The following is an 18054-nucleotide window of genomic DNA, read 5'->3' as shown; positions in this document are numbered from 1 at the left end:
TATTCCACTTGTAAATGTTATAAACTCAACAATACATTCTCATAATCATTCATTTATGTAATTTTATGTCTTTTAAATAAGCTGAGAGAAAAAAAGAGGAGAGCAGGTATACATTTATAGTTTTTTTAATGTTAATCTTATTTATTATTTTTAATTGAATTATAGTTGATTTATAATATTATATTAGTTTCAGGTGCACAACATTATGATTCAGATTTTTTAGCAGATTATACTCCATTAAAATTCATTACGAGATAATGGCTATAATTCACTGTGCTATACAATATATCCTTGTTGCTTACCTATTTTATACATAGTAGTTTGCATCTCTTAATCCCATACCCCTATCTTGCGCCTCCCTCCTTCCCTCCCCTCACTGGTAACCACTAATTTGTTTTCTATATCTGAGGGTCTGTGTCTGTTTTGTTATATATATACTTTTTTTGTTTTACTTTTTAGATCCACATATAAGTGAACATCTCTCATTAAATTATTTCTAAGTATTTGATATTTTTAATACAAAAGCAATTAGTCTATAATTTTAAAATACTTTTTAAAAATTATTTGTTGTTAGCATATACAAATACAGTAACATTTTGTGTTAATAGATCTTGCTAAAGTTCTTTTTAATTATAATAGTTTATCTATGGGTATTTTTTCATTTTTAGTGTACAGAATAGTGTTTACTATGAGTAATTTTAGTTTTATTTTTCCTTTCAAACCTTGTACTTTTTTATGTCTTTTCCTTTTTCTATTGCACTGGTTAGTACCCTCATTAAAATATTGACTACAAACAGTGATAGTAGACATTCTTCTCTCATTTCTGATTGCAGGGTAAAGCTAATATAATACTTGCTTCATATTTGTTGCAGCTGTCCTTGATCAAATTAAGGAAGTTTTCTTCTTTTAATTTGCTGAGACTTTTTATTCTTAATGGCTGTTGCATTTTATGAAATGCTTTCTCCAAACTGTTGAGAAGATCATGTGATGTTTCTCCCTTAATTCATAAATGCGGCAAATCATGTTCAATGTTTTTCAATCTTCATGTCAATTTGTATTCTTGGAATGAATCCAATTATGTGTGTGCTACATTATACTTTTATATATTGCTGAATTTGATTTACTTTTTTTCCTCAAAGTTTCTCCCCCATCCTCTCACTCTCATTTATGCTCGTCCTGAAATTTTCTCTGTGGGAAGAGTTTTATTTATGGATTTAGTTTCTGTAATAGACATTGCATAATTCAGATTTTCTGTTTCATTTTGTATCAAGTTTGACAAGCTGTATTTTCCTGGAAATGTCTCTTGTTCATCCAAAATTTCAGATGTATTAGCGTAAAACTATTCGTAATGACTTTTTAAATGATACCTCCTTTCCTCATTCCTGTCCCTGGTAAATTTTGCCTAGTTCTTTGTTTCTTATCAGACTTTCTGGGGGACTTTTAATTTATTTTTCTTAGGTTTTAATTTTTTTCAAATTTCTTGATATGCATGATTAATTTATAGGCTTAAATTTACATTCATTTTATATATATATATATATTCCCACAAAAATTTTTAGCTCTAACATATATGCTTCATTATGTCATTTTTCATTCTAATTTAGTCTAAAATATTTTCCAATTTTTTTAAATTATTTTTTTCTTAGTCTTTGTTTTTGCAGTTTTACTATGATAGGCTTATGTGTGGTTTTATTTGCATTTTTGTTGTTTCAGGTTTATGGAATTTCTTTTTTTAATTTTGTTTTTTATTGAAGTGTAGTTGATTTATGATGTTAGTTTCAGGTGTACAGCAAAGCGATTCAGTTATACATATACACACGTATATATTTTTTCAGATTCTTTTCCATTGTATGTTGTTATAAGAAATTGAATATGGTTCCCTATGCTATAGAGTAGATCCTTGTTGTTTATCTGTTTTATAGTGAGTAATGTGTATCTGTTAATCTCAAGCTCCTAATTTGGTAGAATTTCTCAAGCCTGTGACTTGATGCCTTTCATCCATTTGGGAAAATGCTCGTTAACTTTTCATATATTGCTTCTGACCCATTCTTTCTCTATCTTTGAGACTACAATTCCACATATGTTAGATACTTTCTACATATTACATATGTATATTACTAATATTACATAATATATTACATAACTCTATCTTTCTTGTATTTTTCATACTTTCGTCTCATCATAGTTAGCAAGAATATTTCTTCAAGTTCACTCATCCTCTGTTGAGTTGTGTCCACCCTGCTGTTAAACTCACCTATGGAATTTCTTTTGGGAGCGGCTGGTTATTCATTCATTTCTATTTGGAGGAGGTACTACGGATTGAACCTGGGACCTTGTGTATGTCAAGCATGCACTCTACCACTTGAGCTATGCCCTCCCCCCTGCACCTATGGAATTTCTAATTTCAATTAATTCACTGTACAGATTTAGAATTTTTATTTGGATGGTTTTCATAGATTTCATGTCTCTTGCAAAATTCTCCATATTGCATTTTGGACCATATTATTTGCATTATTTTAAGGTCCATGTCTGATGACTCTAATATCTGGGTACCTTTGGTTATGTTTTTATTGTTTGTTTTTCTGTTGCTTCTTTCTATGGGCATATCTAATAATTTCTGCTTGACTGCTGAACATTGTGTATAAAAATCCTTGATTAGAGGCTTCAGATGATGTGACCCTTCTCCAGAGGGGACTTTTTTTTTGTCTTCTTGCATGTTTTGGGGGTAGGGGCGCATCACTATAGTGTACTCAGAGATTGAGCTTATTGGAAGTTGAGTCTTGGCTTTGTAAGGCCTGGTCTGTTTCCTGCATGTTTCTATTATGCGGCCCTTCAGAGAACCCACGAGGCGAGGCCTCCTCCTGTTGGCTTCTACAGACTGAGACTGCTGGAACTTTACTTACCTCCTCAGCCTCTCAGCACCCCTGCTGTGTATGAATTGGCAGTTGCTTTAAGAGGAACACTGATGCAGAAAGCTGGGCCTGTTTCTCTTTACTGTCCTCTTTCTGTCCTCTTGATTCCTTATGTTCTGGAGGCCTTGGTTGACCTGGACTCCAGTTTTGTCTTCTTGGCCACCTGAGACTTCCAAAAACTCTGTTAGGCTTCTCTGCTTCTCAGCCACCACTTTCTGCTCAGTTTCTCAGCCTCTTGTGCTATTTGCCTACTTGCTAATATCTTGGGGGGAGGGGAGAACATAGATATTGGACACTGGGCACATCTTGGTGAGTCTTGGCTCTCTTGGTAGCTCTCTGCTGTCTTAAAGTATATTCAAATCTAGCTTTTCTACTTATTCTTGAGAGGAATATTTATCTACTATAAGCTAGTTCATCACAGCTGGAAGTGGAAGTAACCCATAAACATGAACTTCAGTTCATTCAAATTGATTGAAGTGACCCATAAACGTGTCTGTGAATGTATCCGCATGGCTGAGACGTGTATGCGTGAGGGTGTGACTGATCTGGTCACCGAGTGCTGTGGCTGTCACTTCCCCTGGTAGTTGGTTAGAGCAGAGAAGCTCCCCTCTATACTCACAACTGCCATTAGCTCTGACTTGTCTTCTCTCTTCTCCAGGATTTTGTGTCATGTATTGAGAACTATAGACGAAGAGGTCAGGAACTCTACGCATCCCTATACAAAGATCACGTACAGGTAAGAGACAGGACAGTGCCTTTCTCTGCACAGTAGACCGGAGTCCACCTTGAACTTGAAATAAAGAATCACAAGGGCCTTCGGTTTAAATTTGAAATTGGCTAAGTCAATAATTGGTCATTAGCAATTCAGTCCTGCCTGCGTAGTGTGACCTGTGTAGTGGGATTTGTACCCACACTGTCAGCATCTGAGGAGATGGGCAGTGAGTGTGTCCATCCACTTATCTACTGAATCTCCAATTAGCAAATAGGCCCCGAGAGCCGAGGGTGTGGCAGACCCTGTGCTAGGAGCTAGGGGCATGACTGTGAACACACCAGGCGTGGGCCTCACTCTCATGAGCTTCACTCTAAAGGAGAGCTAGACATTCAATCACTGCACAAATAAACAGATCATCATAACTTGGAATGCGCAACAGGCAGGGAAAATACCGATACGGTGGGAGATTACCATGGCGGGGCGGATTTCATTTGAGCAGATCAGAGGCCCTCTCCAAGGAAGTGACCTCTAAGTTAAAATCTGAAGAAGGAGGCATCAGAGCTAAAAAGCATTTTAAGGAAATGGTTTTGACTCAGGGGCGGGAATGTGTGAGGCTCCCGGGTCAGGAAAGCACTGGTGTCATCAGCTACGTGGGAGAAGAGGAGGTAACTGGGATGAGACAAGGGTAAAGGTGAGGCAGGGCCAGCGCACAGAGGGCTTGCTGCTGCTTTAGGGTTTTGCATGTTATCCTGAGGGCGATGGGTTGCCACTGATGACGGCAGGTTTAGATACTGGAATCAGCTCTCCAGGTGTGATATCTGTACAGGCGAGCTCAAGAGCTCTGGCTGGCTGGCTGGCTCTCATGCTAGTGGGATCTCTATTTGAATCTCAGGCCTGCCTCTTCCTAGGCCTGCAGTCTGAGCCTCAGAGTCCCCATCTTTAAGGCGGGATAATACTGCCTATCTGTAAAGATTAAAGAATGAGCAGGGAAAGGCTCATTCCGTGGCTGGCAGGGAATAGATGTCCCATATGTAGTTAATAAATGGCTAGGACATTCATTTTTAGCCAGTGTTATTGTTGTTAACAAAATTTATAATGCTTGCTAATGATAGACCACAACAATAGTATTAAAACTTCACAGATTATATTTTTACTTTACCATTTCTCTGTGCCAAAGCCTGTGCCAGGTATAGGAGAGGCAGAGACGGTCATGACACTGCTCTGCCTCAGAGGTTCTTTACATGCAGTACTGGGACCAAGAGTAAAGAAACAGCCAAACTCAGGGCGACAAGGCCAGTACTAGGGTGCTCTACCACCAAGAGAGGAGCAGGGGGGTATCAGGAACCACTGAGCGCGCCTGGGGTCAGACGGGGGCTCAAAGAATGGTGAAACAGGAGTTCCCAAGTTCAAGGGAAGCAAAACAGGCTGTGATCAACGTCAGCAAGGAACGTGGTCTGATTCCTCCCATATATGCTTGTCTGGGAGCCCACAATGTGCCCCTGGGAATAAGGATTTGTGAGACATGCAGCTGGCACGCAGAAGCACACAGTCTAGCCACACAGCCTCCCAGGCTGTGCTGTGCAAGGAGATGGGCAGTTTATCAGACACAGCAGGGGTGGGGGAGGAGGTTTGGGGGTACACGGCTGGGTAGATGTCTTGCTGGCGTATCTTTACGTGTTATCTGTACTCCTTGGCAGGCCCTTGCATGTCAGTGCCTCCCTACCTGCATTCACCAACCTCATTCAGGACTAGCAAGACTGCTAATAAATTCAGTTGCCATTGCGGGGAAAATAAGATGACTCGTTTAGGACTGAGTTCTTTCTTTATGGATATCCTTATCACACTTGGTCCATTTCAGGACAGAGGGAGTTCTTTATCTAAACTTCCACATCATCACCTAGATTGTGACCATTTCTCCTTCAGTGGTTGGAAAAGCCTGGAAGATTTGGTCATGGCTAGGAGAGCTGTGCTCTGTGGTACTTCATGGATTTCTGCTGGAATTTGAAGGGTTGAAAGTTCATCAGGAAGGGCAGCACCTCAGCAGAGGCTCTGAGCCCGGAGGGCAAGCAGGGATCCAGCCCCCAGAAACATCAGCCTGGCTCGTTCTCAGCAGCTGGCCTGACTAGGGCTCGGAGGGCACCTGAGAAAGCTGCACAGAATTTTACTGTCGAGTGAGGTGTTTTTGAGAAAATCAGCATTTGAGGCTAATCCAGAAGGATACTTTCCAAGTGTTTAAATATTTAAGACAGATTGTTTCAATGTTTAAAGGAATGTAGATGTAATCACCATCTGACGGAGATAATGGGGTCTGGAGCATTCACCCCGATTTCTCTTAAGGAGCAGCACACTTTCCCAGTGCGGGCCCCAACCCACTTCCAGAGAAGTCAAGTCCAAGTTCTGGAAAGAAATCAGGTTTGTGAAATATGCCATAGTTTTCAAGGACAGTTTCTCCGAAGCACACTCAGTGAGGTCCTCCCAAGAGGGTGGAGATAATGAAATTCCGGGGCTCCAGCCCGCACGGCTCTCAGCAATAGTTTGTGTGAAACTCTTCTAACTCGGCGTGTAACCTGTTTACCTACACCCGAGAGCTCGCTGGAGCCGGCAGGTGCTTGCAGCGTGAGGAGACAGTGTCACCCAGTGTCCTGGAAGTTAATCCAAGCATCATCCCATCACCAGCAAATCATGCAGTTCTGATATTCAATCTCCCAGATTTCTCATCATCCCAGAAGCAGTGGCAAAAACAGGTGCCTCTACTCTGGCCCTGCCCAGATGCCTCTGTGCCATTTCCAGTTCTATTTGTTCTCTTGTCTGTGGTCCAGCTGCTCTGGTTCTGCTCTGTAATATCCCCAGACCACCTGTTCTCCCCCTGAGTCCTCCTCATACCTTACAGATATACCTCATTCTGTGCTGTTTTTTTTTTTTAAACACTAGTTAAAGCTCTTTGCAAGATGCCTTCCACCCCAGAAATGGCCTTTCTTTTAGTGTGCAAGAGGCTGTCCCATGCTCTTTCGGCTCTGGGGGCCAACAGGCTGTTTCCATTTCTTGCTCAGTCTCTATACATTCATTAAGATTTGGTCACAGCTCTTTCAGATATAAATATCAGAAAGTCAATTCAAACTAGCTTAGGCAATAAATGAAATGTTTTGTGTTACTGCAAGATCCAGGAGAAGATCAGGCTTCAGGAAGAGTTGGATCCAGGTATTCAAACTCTGTTCTAAGGAACCCATGTCCTCTCTTCCTCTTTCTTTTCGCTCTTTCACACACACACACACACACACGCTCACACTAACACACACACACAGAGGTATGAGATTACTAATATGTTTGAGGCAGCAGGGCAGGTGAAGGAGAGCACGTGTGAGGCTGGAGTGAATTCATGCTCAGTTCCCCAGGCTGTACATCCTGGAACGAGACGGGGCTCCTGTGAAGGATGAGAAATCACAGAGGGACTGTTTTGTTGTTGAGTGGCCTGCCAGTAGGCTGTATCTGGCTCAGCTGCAGATACATCAGGTGCCTTTTCCTGATGCACACAAGGTTGCCCGGGATCAGGGGTGGGCAACCTTGAACATGTACACACCCACCTCTCTGCCGTCTTCCCTGTATGGGCCCTAGAGACCACCCGTCCCCATCCCAGGGAATGATGCCCACTAGCCCATCCTACAGCCGTTCACCACCCCTGAAGCCAGGCCTGGGGTCAGCCGTCCAAGCACTGGGGACTGGAAGTAGGGAAGGGCTGGCTGCCAAGAGGAAAGTCTCAGTGATGCTACCCCAGAGTTTCTATTCGGCCGAGAATCATAGCTGCCTCTAACACACCAGCATCCGTGCCTCTCCATCCAGTGTGGCATTTGGCCCACTCAGGGTTTGAACTGAAAGAGGACCTCACCTTATGCAGAAACACGGGCGTTACAGCACACCTTGCAGGTGCAGGGACTCAGGACTTCAGTTTATTTGGTCATCTCACGTCCTCTGTCCTGGGGTGACCACACGTAGCCTTCTGTCACAGACTAAACAATCATTCATCTCTGAGGGACTGCGCCGCTGACACACATCTGTCTGGCTGCAGATATTCAAGACAACAAATTTGATTTGTCCTGTGATGAAGACTCAAGCAGCCGTGAATCTCAAGGCTGCATACGTGGAGATTGGGGTGAAAAGAACACTCTTAAAAGACTAATTTGAAGCCCCTGGGTGGACAACTGAACAGCTGGGGATTGTTCATCCTTTATGAAGCTCAAACACAGCAACAGTCTCCAAAGAGCTGAAATGTTTTCCCCAAACAAGTGTTCATTTCATATAACCAAATTCCTATAAAAGGCTTCGGATAGTCATTATTTTTCTGGAGTTTTCTATTAACCAATTGGCATTCTTGTAAAATGCAGTAACTATTTCACATGTGAATTTAAGAACTGTGGAGAAACAAAGCAATTTTGTTTTGAAGTAGGATCTTTATTCACAATAATAATACTAACTGATTAAGCTGGGTAAGGCAGCGTAATAAACTCCAGAAAATATTGTCTCACTTGATAGTTACATAAACCCATGGTTCTGTTATGGTGGTAATATTACTAACCAAATTTGACAGATGGGAAGCTGAGTCTCCTTTAGGTTAAACAGATAGTGAGGAGCAGAAATGTGGTGACGACCCAGGTTCATTGGACACCAAAGACCAGGTGCTGAGCACTATACCAGCTGTCCTGTTTTTGTGCGAATTGTCAAGTTCTGAGAACCATTTATCAATTCAGAATGGCCTGGATTTACAGGATTTATCTAGATCTAAGTCTGTCAGTCTTTGAAGTAATACCAGAAATCACAAGTTACTGGAATGATTGGAATCATACCAATGATTGGAATGATACAAAGTCCCCCGGAAAGAAGTTAAAGCATGCAGGCTTAAGCGAAGGTTCTGGAATCAGACAGACTGGGTTTTGATCTCAGCCCAGTCACCTGTTGGTCCTTGGGGAAGTCACTTCTCCTCTCTTAGACTTGGTTTTTCTTTCTTCCTTTCTTCCTGTCTAACACAGTGGTGGTTTTTATTTTTATTTATTTATTTTTAATTTATTATTATTTTTTAATGAAGATCCTGGGGACTGAACCCAGGACCTTGTGCATGCTAAGCATATGCTCTGCCACTGAGCTATACCTTCCTCTCTAGATTTGGTTTCCTCATGAGGATAATAGAAAACATTTTCAAACACCAAGTTGCACTCATGGTGTCACCGTGTAGAGGAAATGAGAAAGAGTGAGTGTGGGGCTCAGCCTAATGCATGACAGTGCATTTCGTTCCTCTTGCCGCAAAGTTTATGAGGTCTGCTTCATGTTATTAAAACTGTCACCTTTCAGTTTTCTGAAAAATGAAAATGAAAATGTAGGGTGCATGCCATCAAATATTTAAATAATTGCAAAAGTTCATGCTGCAGACAAAGTTGATTCTGCTGTCCAGACTGAATTGGACTGTTTCCTTGACAGGTGAGGTACGGAACCTCAGCGTGGCATACAAATGCAGGTTAGGAGTGTTGACGTATCTTGTAGAAGGTGTGAGTTATACTTCAGCAGAAGGTGTAACAGTCAGGTGCCACCTGTGCACACCATGAGGAGTTCATTGATACTAGGTGGGGTTATTTTAATTAATGTCAAAGGTTTTAGCTTCTGTGAGCATTCTCACCGCATCGCCAGTCTAGACACTAGAAGGAGTGTTTTCAGCGTCATTTTGAAGGGTAGGGGCCGTGGCAAAATTCCTGGTCCACTTGGAAGGGTAGGGCTGTGCTGAGGGTCTGTGTCCATCCTATCACTCTGATGAACAGCATGGGGACCTTAGGGACTCTGTGACCTGGCAGTCACATGGCTCTGAAGGCCAAAGGGCAGATGGTTTTCTCCTTCCCTGAGCTGAATTAAATGGCCTCCAAGCTGACAAATTGATTACTTCTCCTGGCCTGGTCCTGGCTCCAGAGAGTACGCTACCCCACCTGCAGGTGCTTGGGGCTACTTCTGGGGGTCATTTTCCTCAGTTATACGGGCCTTGGTCTGTTCACCCAGGAGGTTGGGGGCCAAGCCAGTGAAGAAATGTGTCTGGGGTGACACTGCACTTTTCTCCTTCCCAGAGGCGGAGATGTGACAACATCAAGGCAGCCACCGCCTGGGCCAGGATCCAGGAGCAGCTTTTTGGGGAGTTGGGCTTGTGGGGCCAGATGGCAGAAGCCACACCCTGCTCCCAGTGGGAACTGGACTGGCGAGAAGGGCCGGCTCGCATGAGGAAGCGCATCCGACGCTTGTCCCTGCTGGAGGCCCGGCGCCGAGAAAGGCTCAAGGTAAGGGTTAGATGAGACGAGACAAGGATGCTTCCCGGCAGGAAATGTTCACTTTAGCATCTGATGTTGTTTTCATCGAGAGTGCTTCACATGGGCAGGTAGGAGCGAGAACATTTGCAATTGACCGTAGGAGAGCTGTACTGTGTTTCTGATGCTGCTTCCCAGAGGAAAAGAATGACTAGCTCCCAGGGTACAAGAAGGGATGCTGTAAGTACAGCCTGAATGAATGGAAGAAGGAGTTAGCGAGTGGTTCATATCTACACCGCTGACCCACTACCAGGCTGACAAACATAAAATTTAGGTAAAGTGATGTGGATGCTGTGTTTGGAAAGAGCCACGTGATGGCCACTGTCTGCTCACACAAGTTATGTGCCGTGGTGTGGTCATAACCAGCACCACCAAGGACATTACTGTGCAAGCAAATCCTGTTGTCTTAACTTAAAACATCTTGAACTCAGCTATTTCTGCAAGCTCGGGCCGGTGACCCACTTAGTCCAAATGACCCAGAAGCTGGATTGGATTCCCAGGCAACGGGAGCTGGGCAGTCTCTGGAAGTTTGCTGTAATGGAGCTTGGACTCTCTGTTGTCAGCCTTACATTTTTGCCTTTTAAAGGATAGAGAACCATCCTTGGGTTGGTAGTAGATATAGAAGAATCTGTTAATAGGATCTCGTGTCCTCATTGAACAATCGTGATTTAAGATATTCTAAAAAGTAGGTTTCTGAACACTGGAACACAAGACATTTCCTTCTGCATCCGTCTAGAATTGCAAGGTTCTTCAGTGTGTAATGTCAGGTTTATAAAACCTAATGAAAAATTACATTTCACTTATTCAGTAGACACTTACATTTTTAATGTATTGTCAATAAATGGTGGTATATAGTACTTTTCCCTCAATACATTTCTTAGGAAATGGAGGCAGGAAAAATAAACCTGCCCATAATGCTGCTGACAAGGCCAAAGGCCAGCTATGGAACTGGTCTCTGGTCTTCTGGGCTGTCCAGCTCCAGACCCTGTCCCTGGTCCCCCTCTCCAGGGTGGCCTGTACCACAGACATCCAAGATGCTGTCAGTTCCCACCTGGCATCATCTTTAGTAATTACTGTAAATCCTACTTAATGGAAGATTGTGGGTTTTTTCCCCTTTGACTTAGGAACATTAATACTTACATTTTATTGCAGTCCTCTAGGATTTGGCATTTGGCTTCCCTTTCGTCTGAGTCTTGAGTGTATGAGTGATTTGAAGGGGTCGTATGCATGTGTGTGTGTTTATGAATCTGTGGAATGGTTGGGTGGGGTACCCCAGATTCAATTTCTCTTTGGCTTTATTTCAGGAAAGCCAAGACAGAAATGGTGCTGTGTCTCAAATGAATGCTGAAAACCAAGGTATTCAGTTTTTCTATTTTTTATTTACTAGTTAAACCAATTCTTGGCTTTATTTAACATCCTCTTAAAGATATGAAGTTAATATATCATAGAAAGAGAACGCTGCACATCTCAAGTCATGAGTGCAAGGGCTTCTGTCTCTGGGCTCCCCAGAATGAAGAGGAACCCATCCAGGACACTCCGTTAGGGGAGGAATTTCTTACTTAGGTTTCAACAATCAGAATTTTTTTCAGGGAAACTATCAATTTGCAATATGAGGGAAACTTTAAAGGTGTCCCCCTCACCCCCACAAATTCAAATACATGTTCAGTATGTGACCCAGAACACTTAGGAGGAAAACAGTAAAATGTGTTAGAGCAAAAATGGGTGGAATAGATATTTAATACTTATGCTGAATTCTCTGATTATAGAAATGATGGAGATGATAGTCATTATTATTTCCCCAATTAAAAAAATGCTTTGAATCATTTTGGATGTTTATGCTTATGCTTTGTGTAATACTCATGGAGGAATTTGGTTGAGTCAATATGTTGAAAATCCTGTTTATTTTCAAGGGTCATTTTGTCCCGAACACATCCGAATGCGTCACACACACACACACTCTCTCTCTCTCTCTCTCTCTCTCTCTCTCTCTCTCTCTCTCTCTCTGGCTTTCTCGCTCTCTTGCTCTCTCACTCTCTTTCAAATTTTGTGTTTCTACCAAAGACTCTGCCTTGTGCTTCAGACGCCCCCTGTCTGTGAGTTTCATTGTATCCTGAGCTGCAGCTAATACCATACTTTTACCCCAACGACAGCTTCCTGGAGCTGATCAGATGTGTGTGATTTAGTGTCTCAGCACCTGATTCTGTGTGAGCCTGCTGTCTCGTCAGTCTGCAGTAACAAAGCCCAGAAGTGAGGATTGTGAGCTCTGACCCCAGGTTGACTTGGGGGTGCCATTGTAGCACAGGACTTGGGATGACATTGTAATGCCTGTTTTGGGGTTTCTCTTCTTTCCACCACAAGCCCCCAAACCCCAGGTCAGAAGGAGAGTCTGCTTGCCCCGCCTCTGAGAGTGAGTGGCTGCAGTGGTAAAAATCACATGGACTAGGGCCATGGGCTGCTAAGTCCCCTCGCCCTCTTCATACAGAGCCCCTGGTCACTTGTGACCCCAAGCCTCTTCTGTGTCTCCAGCACGGACCCCGCAGCTCCCAGTAGGGAACTCAGTGGAGGAGAAGAGAGGGCTGTGATTCTCCAGCCTTCCTTCCTGGGTGCCTGTCTCTATGCAGTGTTTCTCTGCCTGGAGGAGAGCCTGTGATGGCTGTTGCTGTGAGCAGCGGGCACTTTCATTCATCCAGCTATGAGCCTCTCAGGTGGGAGGGGGGGTCAAAAACATGAGCATCTTGGCACAAAGAAAATGGCCAGTAGCACCCTGACTTTGCAGCCACGTGCATTGTGCTGCTTCGGGCAGGTGGATGCCCAGGACAGGGTGGAGGAACAAGATCTGGGGACCCACGTAGGTATGTGCCTAGCTGGCACCCAAATGCACATGTCCAGGAGCGCAGCCGCAGGAAGTGAGGCTCAATGTGCACACACATGATCGCAGCACCGGAGATTTTGGTCGTCAGGAAACAGAAACTAGTTGTATCTCTGAAAAATAGGAGATAGGCCGGGTGATCATGGAAGATTTCTGCAAGAGATTATTACACAGCTGCTTAAGTTGCTTTCTAAGAACTTTGAACGGAATGGGAAATTACTCGTGGTGTAATCTTGAGCAAAAATGTAGAAAAGAGAACCTATAAATTCAGCATTAATTCTTATCACGTCCAAAATTACATATGTGTGTGCACACACTTATATGTACAAAAAAGATGTCAGAAGTAAGCCAGACTGAGGCCGGTGAAGACACACAGCCTAGAGGTGGAAAGGTCAGTGTCAGGGCTCAGAGAGACTTGGTTCAGACTCCGCCTCTAGTTCTTAGTAGCTGTATGACCTTGAGCAAAACATTTAGCCTCTGTCCACTCCCTCACCTGTGAGTGAGGATGAAGTGGAATCTACAGCCTCGGTAGGACTAGAGGAGACATGTCCTTCAGGTCCCCAGCACAGGGAGTGCTCATCAAGTAGATGCTGCTGTTAGTAGCACCCTCTCTGGGGACATGGCTGATATTTATTTTATCTCTCCCAATTTTTGAATGTCTCCCAATTTCACATGCTTCCAGTTTTTTACAATAAGAAGATTAGTGCTTCTGTAATTAGAGGTTTCTGAGAAACTCATTCTTTTAATGGAGTTAACAAAATGTAGTTCAGAAAAAGCAATTCCCGGGTGACCCTGTAGGCAGTTGCCTTCCTGATTAATGGAGGTGAATTCTGAAACGTAGCCTGGTGGTCACTGGAGAGCAGCCAGGCGCCGGGCTCACCTTCCAGAGGGCGTCAACCTGCAGGTGTGGTCACCACACCACGGGGTCAGAAGGGTGTGTCCACTTTCGGAAACAGTGAGGGTCCTGCTGGGATCCACACCGTTCACAGCTGCCCTGAAACCCGACAGTTCCTCCCAGGGACTCGGGCCCAGGCTGCACACCATCCCTCGTGACTTCTGGCGGCTCAGGCTCAAACCCAGTGTCCCTTTCTGCTGCTGCAGATGAGCTGACAGCTAAGGAGGCTGAGAGCGAGGGAGAAGAGGCGACAGACTGCACCCAGCTGACCTTCTTCCCGGCCTTACACGAAAGTCTGCACTCCGAAGATTTCCTGGAGCTGTGCTGGGAAAGACAAGTCATTTTACAGGAGCTTCTGGATCATGAAAAGGTAACACAGCCTGTCACCATTATTCTTTAAAGATGCTCAGACATGGGAGAAGTAAGCTTTCTGCACTCACGTGGGAGACGATATCTCCATTCACCATCAAAAAAAAAAAAAAAATCAATGAGCAAAAACAACAGCGCGCTCCTAAACTCATGGTCCCAGAGCGAGGGTGCAAATGTCCATGCAGCCTGCATCAGGATGTTTGAAAGATGCAAGTCAAGCTAATGAACTGTTAAGTAAAATACATCCTAATGTCCCACACTGACCTTTACAAGTCAGGCTTCAAGTTTAGAATTCTTGGCCTTCCTGTCGTTCAGCAGCTTGGCCTCCTGCTCACAGCCTGACCACCCTGAGGGGTCCACCCCACAGCTTGAGTGTGGGGTCCTGGTGGGTGTGTTTGAATATCCTGACCCATATGTCCCAGCTGTCCCCACACTCACCACCCTGATACCAGCTCCCCTTGGCCTCCACTCAGGCCTGGGGAAGCACACTTGTGACACTGTCAGCCCTCAGAAGGGTGGACCCGGAGATGAAGTGTGCATGGCCAGGAGGCAGGCTGGGCCAGTTAGCAGAGACTGGAGCTGGGTTGTGGGAGCCCAGGTGTGCACGTCCCCTTGGTATGACCGGAGGAGGGCTGGTGTGTCCTTTCCAGAGGCAGGTTCCTTGCAGAGACTCCTGGAGGGGGTTGGGTAGAAGGGCTGCCTTGAAGTGCATCGGCCAGATGGACAGTGGCAGAACTTTGGCCAAGCTGCTTAGCTGCTTTCAGATTTGGGTAACAGTTAAAGCGACGCAGTCCTGGAGCAGCTCCATCCTTACACCTGCTTAGCCCGCAGCTTTCAGACAGAGTGCACCTGCAAGTCCCCGACACACCTCGCCACCAGGCCTTCGCTCCTGCTGCTTCGGCTGCCTGCAGCGCTTTGCACGCTAGACTCCGGGCAGCTGACTCCCTGAAGCCCATCTTGACCAGTCCCCAGTCTGAGACTTGGAGAACTGGTCTCTCTCACATCGCTGTCTCCACTGCTCCCTTGCTCCCGGCACACAGGCTAACCTTCCTCACTTCACCTGTCAGCCTCTCTCACTGCACCCATGCCCCTTAACGGAGGGACCCCCCCCAGGTGCCTAACCACAGGCAGGACCGGAGAAGCCATTCGGTAAATACTGGTGGATAATGATGTATTACATTCACATTCATTTTATTTCGATTACAGAAGTAATCCTGTGTGAAAGTTTAAAAAATGGATATCAAAACATACATATTTATATATGTGTGTATGTATATGCATAATGTCCAGCCCCTGAGTAATAACAGCTGGTGACCTCTTGGACATAGCATATATTAATACATTCATTTGGGTAAATGGATATTTAGTAAATGCCCACTCAATTGAAAACAGCTAAGAGATCAATGCTTTATTACTATAAAAACTCTTCTTTGCCTAATACCCTTAAAGGATCATATAAAGCAGTGATGCTGAGCAGGGGACAGTTCCCTGAGGGACATTTGCCAACGTTGGTTGGCATGACGTGGTGAGGAGGGGGTGCTGCTGGCATCTGGTGGGCTCGGGACGGCAGAATGTAATCACTTCGCCCCAAATGCCTGTAGTGCCAAGGTGAGAAGTCCTGCTATGAAGGATGCACGTTCAACAGATGATGGAGCCCCAGCCATCCCATCTACCTTCCTGATAGGATAAGGAAATATTGCATTATATGTCATCTGTCCCCATATCGGTTCTTTTTATTGTTTTGATAAGAAGGAAGCGATGCTTTGGTGTTATGTGGTATGTTAATTTTCTTTTGCTGCTGTGACAAATGATCACAAGCTTAGTGACTTAAAGCACTACACATTTATCCCAAAAGTCTGAGCACAGCATGGCTCAGCCAGGTTTTTGCTTAGAGTCTCACAGGGTTGAAACCAAGGTGTTCTTTCTCGAGGCTCTGGGAATGAACATGTTTCCAAACTCGTTCAGGTGTTGGCAGAATTCAGTTCCATGCTTCCATAGGACTGAGGTCCCTGGTTCTTTGCTGGCTGTCCGCCAGGGGTCATTCTCAGCTGCCAGAAGCCACCTACATCCCTTGCCTAGAGGTCCCCTTCCTGCAACTTCAAGCCAGCTACAAGTCATGGCCATCTCACCCTGTGGACTCTCTGACCCTCTTCTGCCTCGTCTCCCCTCTGCCTCTGGCTTCCATCATCTCTCCCACCAACTCTTTCTAACTTCCTCTCTGTTGCTAAGGTCTCATGGGATTACACTGGACCCACCAGATAATCCAGAATAATCTCCTATTTTAAATTCCACTGATTTGCAATCTTAATTTCAAGCCCTTCAAGTAGCACCTTGTCTAGTATTTGATGGGATAACCAGGGACGAGGCTCCTGGGGGTACATCTTTGTCCCCAAATACTTCCTGCCATGTGTGGTATCATTCAGGGTCCACATCTCACCTAGTCCATGTCCTCACCTTCCACGAAGAGCTCTTCTGCAGATGACCTGACTCCCATGTGTTTCCCAAGACTAGCCGGGTGGTTCCCGCCCTGACTGGGCTGGGCTGAGGGTGAGGTCTGGAGCTTAGAGTCCCAGCCAGAGCTAGTCCTGCCTGGCTGGTGCAGTTGGTACTCGCCTTTGGTGCTTGTCCTGGTCTCGGAGAGCCTTGTTTTTGCTAACTGTCCCACCCAGCAACTCAGGGGCCTTGCCAGGGGAGCCAGAGCCTGAAGCCCACAGGCGACTGACTTTCCCAGCCTCTGAGAGGCGGGCCAGGACCAGGAAGAGGCTGTTTTCCCATCCTCCACTGCCTTGTACTTAAACTTTGGTCCTTCTGGATCCCCACGTCACACAGTAGGAAGCTGTCAGAATGCCGCGTGTGGCTCATTGTGGTGGCAGGGACCCTAGGCTGTGCAGACAGGAGCATGTGAAACCCAGCATGGGCTGAGGCCTGAGCTGGCCTGTTTCCACTTAGTGCTGGGAGGGGCCGGCTTGGGTGGGAGGTGGGGGTCAAAGGAGTGTCAGCTCCCTGAAATGGGGGGCTGAGCAGCTGCAAGGAAAGGCAGTTCTTGACACTATCAAGACATCGTTCTTTGAGCAAGTTGTTTTGATTTCATTTCATTGAGTTGCGCTTGTTGCCTCTGACTTTGGTAAATTGAAAGAGAGATTGTCTCCTGACTCAGCCTGAGTTCTTGCAGGATCAGTGGAACCAAACCCCTAGGAATACCTGCTCCCTGGAGAAGCAGGTCTAGAAGAATGGCCAGGGCCAGCCGGGGACAGGCTTCCTGGTAGCAGGGTGGGCAGAGGCTCAAGCCTGGTCCCAGTCCTACCTCCACCGCTTACACTGTGTGTCCCTGCCCCAAACTCTGGCCCTGGCCCTGGGGGAGTGCTTGGTGGCTTGTGTCCACTGTTATCACCGTGACTGTGGCTCTTCTTTTAGTAGTCCCTTAGGATTTATTCTAAGAAGGAGGGAGGAGTGGGATATGAACCCTGGTACCTAAGCCATGGCCCCGAACGAGTGGGAGAGAGCCTGTCAGTGCAAATGAGGAAGAGCTCCTGTTCACACCCAGCCCTGGCCGCCTGCAGGATGCTCCTGGGAGCCGGTGAGGCTGGGAACGGCAGGGGCTGGGCTTGCGCTTGGTGAGTGCTTGGGCCAAATGGGACACGCCAGGTCTGAATGAGTCTCTTGTCTTACTGAGTTAGTGGAGGATGAGACAGAGGGTCAGAGTAGAGCCCATAAGAAACCTGACCAGCTGGAATAGGTCCCATCTAGGAGTTCTGTGCCCAGTACAAAAGCCAGTGTTTAGTGGGGAAGAGGGAAGTTGCTGGGTTTGGTACCTGGATGATGTGTGGTGAGGTCCCTGAATGTAAAGCACGAGGCAGGGAGGTGCAGAGGGAAGCAGGCCCTGGAACTTGAGGACATCCATGGGCTGGAAGAGCGAGCAGGGTCAGGTCTAGACTGAAGAACCCTTACTGGAGCAGGCCCTGCTG

General features: G+C 45.6%; 1 protein-coding gene across 6 annotated transcripts in view; it reads left to right on the top strand.

Annotated features, from left to right (window-relative positions):
- WDFY4 (WDFY family member 4) overlaps positions 1–18054 on the top strand; it is a 267352-nt gene that overhangs the window by 170578 nt on the left and 78720 nt on the right. For all 6 annotated transcript variants that reach the window (XM_064487947.1, XM_064487946.1, XM_031460981.2 and 3 more), the window contains exons 40-43: positions 3571–3648; positions 9723–9929; positions 11261–11312; positions 13927–14090. In XM_064487947.1, the coding sequence (XP_064344017.1) occupies positions 3571–3648; positions 9723–9929; positions 11261–11312; positions 13927–14090 (501 nt within the window). The remainder of the gene's footprint in view (positions 1–3570; positions 3649–9722; positions 9930–11260; positions 11313–13926; positions 14091–18054) is intronic.

Source organism: Camelus dromedarius, chromosome 8 (genome assembly GCF_036321535.1).
Source record: "Camelus dromedarius isolate mCamDro1 chromosome 8, mCamDro1.pat, whole genome shotgun sequence".
NCBI lineage: Eukaryota > Metazoa > Chordata > Mammalia > Artiodactyla > Camelidae > Camelus > Camelus dromedarius.
This window is presented reverse-complemented; position numbering and strand designations above follow the sequence as displayed.